The sequence below is a fragment of the Gymnoscopelus microlampas genome (genome assembly GCF_963454915.1).
Source record: "Gymnoscopelus microlampas genome assembly, chromosome: 2".
Taxonomy (NCBI): Eukaryota; Metazoa; Chordata; class Actinopteri; order Myctophiformes; family Myctophidae; genus Gymnoscopelus; species Gymnoscopelus microlampas.
Genome location: NC_139939.1, coordinates 61920490 through 61927036, shown reverse-complemented (window position 1 = coordinate 61927036; position 6547 = coordinate 61920490). Strand labels below are relative to the sequence as shown.

At 44.0% G+C, this 6547-nt stretch overlaps 1 protein-coding gene across 1 annotated transcript; it reads left to right on the top strand.

Moving 5' to 3' along the window:
* Positions 1–1736: 1736 nt before the first annotated feature.
* Positions 1737–2964, top strand: LOC311033795 (adenosine 3'-phospho 5'-phosphosulfate transporter 2-like; the record flags this gene model as incomplete). Its single annotated transcript, XM_084041452.1, has 1 exon — positions 1737–2964. One exon carries the CDS (start codon positions 1737–1739, stop codon positions 2751–2753), a length of 1017 nt encoding a protein of 338 aa, XP_083897578.1. The 3' UTR covers positions 2754–2964.
* Between the last annotated feature and the right edge of the window lie 3583 nt (positions 2965–6547).

Below are 6547 nucleotides of genomic sequence, written 5' to 3'. Positions count from 1 at the left end.
ACAGAGGTCAACGAGGAAGAGGAGGAGGAGGACGAAGAGGAGGTGGCAGGAGACGGTCCTGATGATGCAACCACTCCCTGGAGGAGAGGAGAGGAATTACACTTTACTAACAGTAATTACACTTTACTAACAGTAATTACACTTTACTAACAGTAATTATACTTTACTAACAGTAATTACACTTTACTAACAGTAATTACACTTTACTAACAGTAATTACATTTTATTGCCAGTAATTACATTTTATTGGCAGTAATTAAACTTTATTGACACAGTAATTAAACTTCATTGAAACGTAATTAAACTTTATTTACACAGTAATTAAACTTCATTGAAACGTAATTAAACTTTATTGACACAGTAATTAAACTTCATTGAAACATAATTAAACTTTATTGACACAGTAAACGTTAACGGTACCTCGTCATCTTCTTCGTCGGTGCTTTTCCCAGAGGGCGTGTTAGAGCTGCGTTTACCCTCCTCTCCAGCGGGGGCGCTGCTGTCTCCATGCGTTCCCTGCTCCGCCTCCCACTCCTGCAGCACCTCCTCCAGGTTGAAGCGCCTCCTGTAGTTCACGAAGAAGTTCTTCACCTGGCCCAGCGTCTTGTTACCGATCACGTCTGCGATGGCCTGGAAGTCCTTACCGTACTTACGTACTCCTTTAAAACAATGTAATGTAGTGTTATTATAACCCTACCATCAGTGGCGTGCACAGACATTTTGAGGGGCAGGTGCTCAAGTAAATGATCCTTTTTTTTGTTTACTTGGTCTGCTCTTTTTTCCCTCTACACCTTATACCTCTTTGCCAAAAATAGCAGATCTACAAGCCCACACGCGCGAGGCGTTGTGGGCTTGTAGATCTGCTATTTTTGGCTAAAGTTCTCCTCAGAAAAGGGATGCTAGGTTTCGAGTGGTTATGGTAAAAAGAAAAATCATATCACATAAAGATTTGGCGGACCCCCTGTATTAACTCTGAGGACCCCCTAGGGGTCCCGGACCCCCTGTTGAAGACCCCTGCTGTAAACTGAAAAAAAAAAACTTTTTTTCCCTCTTTTTCAAAAGGGCACTTCTGGTCAAGAGGGCAAAGGGCAGGTGCTCTAGCGCCACCTAGAGTCTATCTGTGCACGTCCCTGCCTACCATATATATATATATATAGTGTCAGAGTTATGGGGGTCTTTGACATTAAAAATATGGCTGCTGTGCATAGAGCCTGTTGGGAACAATGCACGTCCCTCATCATAGTACTCTATGACATCATCACTATGACATCATGTATCTCCATATATGGGCATAAAAGGCACACAGACAGATATGGGGATTTGTGTATTTATAGACGGCTCCGGACAACCCATAACAGTCATAACAACACAAACTAAGACAACTCTAATGGTTTGACCCAATGACATCACCCATGACATCACCAACACCATAATGATAATAATATAGGCTACAGTGATTGTTTTTGTCATTATAAATGTTTTGATCGCACCAGGGAGTGAAGCTGTCACAAACAGAGGAGATCTCTGTATATCTAAGAGGAGAAACTATCTACTGTCTGGGAACACCTGCCAGACTCTAACATAATATTATATTATTATTGTATAATATAAGAAGGAAACTGCACTCCGTGGTCCACCCAGAAGGAAACTGCACTCCGTGGTCCACCCAGAAGGAAACTGCACTCCGTGGTCCACCCAGAAGGAAACCGCATTCCGTGGTCCACCCAGAAGGCTCCATGTCGTCCCCTGAGGAGCTGAGGGTGCTGGGGGTGGACCTGAGCCCCTTCAGCAGCGCCGGCCGGTTCCTCATCTGCTCCGCGGGCGTCTTTGTGTTCTTCCTGCTTCACGGCTTCCTGCAGGAGGCGCTGTTCTCCCTGGAGGGCTTCGGGCCGTACGGCTGGTACCTGACGCTGGTGCAGTTCGGCCTCTATTCGCTGTTTGGCCTGCTGGAGCGCCGGCTGACCCGGGGGGAAGACAAGCGATGGAGGGCCGGCGCCGGAGGAGGAGGAGGAGGCGTCCCGGTGCTGACGTACATGAAAATAGCCCTCCTGACGGTGGCCAGCCTGGGCCTGGCCAACACGTCTCTGGGCTACCTCAGCTACCCCACGCAGGTGGTGTTCAAGAGCTGCAAGCTGGTGTCGGTGATGGTGGGCGCCGTGTTCATCCAGGGGAAGCGCTACGGCGCGGCCGAGGTGTCGGCCGCCCTGTGCATGACCCTGGGCCTGGCCTGGTTCACACTGGCCGACAGCAAGGTGGCGTCCGGCGGCCTGGACGGCCGCGGCCTGCTGCTGGTGGGGGCGTCGCTGTGCGCGGACGCGGCCATGGGCAACATGCAGGAGAAGGCCATGCGGCGACACGGCGGCTCCAACGCAGAGATGCTGCTGTACTCCTACTCCATCGGCTTCCTCTACGTCCTGGCGGGGCTGTGCGGCGCCGGCGGCCTGGCGCCGGCCGTGGCTTTCTGCCGGGAGCACCGCCCGGGGAGGACGTACGGATACATGTTCCTCATGTCTCTGAGCGGGTACGTGGGCGTGTCATTCGTGCTGGCGCTGGTCAAGCACTTCGGCGCCCTGGCGGCGACCACGGTGACCACGGGGAGGAAGGCGGCGACCGTTGTCCTGTCCTTCCTGGTGTTCGCCAAGCCGTTCACGCTGCAGTACGTCTGGGGAGGCCTGCTGGTGCTGCTGGGGATTTACCTCAACCTTAACTTTAACGGCCAGAACGCCAACAACATGAAGCTACCTGCTGTTTAATGTTAACGAGATGAGGCTACCTGTTGTTTAATGTTAACGAGATGAAGCTACCTGTTGTTTAATGTTAACGAGATGAAGCTACCTGCTGTTTAATGTTAACGAGATGAAGCTACCTGTTGTTTAATGTTAACGAGATGAGGCTACCTGTTGTTTAATGTTAACGAGATGAGGCTACCTGCTGTTTAATGTTAACGAGATGAGGCTACCTGTTGTTTAATGTTAACGAGATGAGGCTACCTGCTTCTTAATGTTAACAACATGAAGCTACCTGCTTCTTAATGTTAACAACATGAAGCTACCTGCTTCTTAATGTTAACAACATGAAGCTACATGCTGTTTAATGTTAACAACATGAAGCTACCTGCTGTTTAATGTTAACAACATGAAGCTACCTGTTGTTTAATGTTAACAACATGAAGCTACCTGCTGTTTAATGTTAACAACATGAAGCTACCTGTTGTTTAATGTTAACAACATGAAGATACCTGCTGTTTAATGTTAACAACATGAAGCTACCTGCTGTTTAATGTTAACAACATGAAGCTACCTGCTGTTTAATGTTAACAACATGAAGCTACCTGCTGTTTAATGTTAACAACATGAAGCTACCTGCTGTTTAATGTTAACAACATGAAGCTACCTGCTGTTTAATGTTAACAACATGAAGCTACCTGCTGTTTAATGTTAACAACATGAAGCTACCTGCTGTTTAATGTTAAGGTTTGACTGAGCAGACCAACACCAGGGAAGCAGCGGAGACTCCAACACCTCATTGTTACTAAAATCAAAACTACAGACCTCTCAAAAACAATAATACGACTAATAGACCTCTGACCCCTGAGACAGAATGAAGAGAGGAGAGAGGGTTTGACCTCTGACCTTGGACAGCCAGTAGTTGTTCATCAGTGGTCCAGCGGGCGTTGACCTTCTGGTTGCACTGCAAGAGCAGAGGTCAAAGGTTAGAGTGCATTGGCAATTTCATTCGAATTTTAATACTTATAATTACACAGAGTATGGACGTCCTGACGTCACGCTAGATGGCGCTCTTTGCTAACCTATGAGTCACCATTTGACTCCCAGTGAAGCAGGAAATCACACGATCGCAAAAAACAAACACATGTTGTTAATGGATTTAGAAGAAATGCCCTTTTCTCTGCTTTCTGTTGTTGTTGACGAAAACAACCTACATTTAAAGGTAGGGTAAGTGATTTTCTTTGGTAGAAATAAGTGTTAAATATCTCTATATTCTGATAGTAATCGTTACTGTAGAATGTACTATAGAGCTCTTCATCAAACAGAAAATGCATTTCCAGGTCAGGATAGAGAACTCAGTCAGGATACAGATTAAACAAGTGAATTTGGAAGTGATGACACAAAGAAATGAGCTGAACAAATTGGAACTGGAACACTATAAAAAATGAAGCTGATAAATGGGTTACTCTCTCATGTGTTTTTTTCTGTTTATTAAAGCGCTGGAGAGACAGGAAGACCCCTGTTACTTGTTTAGTCGATACACTTATTTGTTTTAGCTCTTGCTCATTTGATTTTGCTATTTTGTCTCATTTGTTTAAGGAAATAGGTAGCTGATATATTGCACTTTTACCTTAGCGCTAGGTATACTCTTGGTTGCTTGTTTTTGCAGAAAATGCACTTAATACAATACTTCTGGTGATTAGTAGTTTTCGTTCCCTACCTATGTTGAATAAGTCTCTTTGGATAAAAGCGTCTGCTAAATGACTGTAATGTAATGTAATGTAATGTAATTTTACTGAACACTCTATAGCAATGATTACTATCACAATATAGAGCTATTTAACACTGTTACTGAACACACACTCTATAGCAATGATTACTATCACAATATAGAGCTATTTAACACTGTTACTGAACAAACACTCTATAGCAATGATTACTATCACAATATAGATCTATTTAACTCTGTTACTGAACAAACACTCTATAGTAATGATTACTATCACAATATAGAGCTATTTAACGCTGTTACTGAACAAACACTCTATAGTAATGATTACTATCACAATATAGAGCTATTTAACGCTGTTACTGAACAAACACTCTATAGTAATGATTACTATCACAATATAGAGCTATTTAACGCTGTTACTGAACAAACACTCTATAGTAATGATTACTATCACAATATAGTGCTTTAACCTTTTAATACAAAACGTTTTGTTTTAACCAAAACATGTGAACACTACCTTTAACTGCCAATAACTATAGAAGGGATTATCACGACAGCGCGCTTTTAGACGATGATCTACTCTGACGGTCAATGAGTTAAGAGAACTACATGACGACAGACTGCAGAACATGAGAGCAGAGCTAGTAACAGGGGGCGGGTCTTAGGAATGGAATACTTTCAGGGGGCGGGTCTTAGGACTGGAATACTTTCAGGGGGCGGGTCTTGTTTTCTTACCTCAGGCAGTCTGTAGTCGTCAAGCCTCGCCTCCATCATGTGTTTCAAAGCGCTGTTCATCTGTTTGGCGTTTTGAACCTGAAACAAGATACAATGAAAATAATATATCACTGTTTACGTTGTTAAAGTTGTATACCTGTCTCTTCAGTGAGATCATTTAGGAGAGAGAGGAGATAAGGAGAGGAGATAAGGAGAGGAGACAAGGAGGTATATATCTACCTGTCTCTTCAGTGAGATCAGTTCCATGTCCAGTTGTTTGAGGACCGTGTTGGCAGCCGAGACGCTGCATGATACCGCTACCACATCCTCCTGACTGAGATACATCCCTTTAATATAACATACTATTATTATTATATTATTGTCTCCGCCAGGAGACATTGTTTTCACTTTCCACATGTCAAGCTAACATTGGTCAAGCCTCACGTGACACGTGACAATACGGTGAAATAGTGTGATCTGATTGGCTAGTGACGTATAGCGGCCTATAAATACATGTGTCACTTTGAAAGAGTCTTAGCCTCTTTCAAAGTGAGGTAAGACAGGAATAATCACGAAATGGCTGCGAAATGGCGGATACTGTAACAATTGGATAGGACACTTACACAGACAGGACAGATAGGACACTTACATAGACAGGACGGATAGGACACTTATACAGACAGGACGGATAGGACACTTATACAGACAGGACGGATAGGACACTTATACAGACAGGACGGATAGGACACTTATACAGACAGGACGGATAGGACACGGATAGGACACTTATACAGACAGGACGGATAGACACAGTAACATGTTTTTTGTAAGAATTAGAACATAAGAAGTAGAACATTCCCAACATTCCCAAGTCTGCTGGCGGAGACTTGTGCTCCGAGGAGCACTTTTTCTAGTTATTATTATTATTATTGTGGGATCGCTTTATCTTCACTATTATTGTCTCCGCTAGGAGACTATGTTTTCACTTTCCGTCCCCCCCCCCCTCGGCCAAGCTAACATTGGTCAAGCCTCACGTGACACATGACAATACGTTGAAAGAGTGTGCTCTGATTGGCTAGTGAGACGCATGACGTATAGGGGCCTATAAATAGATGTGAGGTAAGACAGGAATAATCACCAAATGGCTGAGAAATGGCGGAGCAATACATTATGTAGACACACTGGTGTCATCACAATACGTAATATATAAATAGCTTAGACATGATTAATCAAGAACAGTACATTCCAGTACAAACTGATCACAGTTGATGACAGATGATAGCACGGTTCTGCTGGCGGAGACTTGTGCTCCGAGGAGCACATTTTCTAGTTATTATTATTATTATTATTATTACTCTCCGCCAGGAGAGTATTG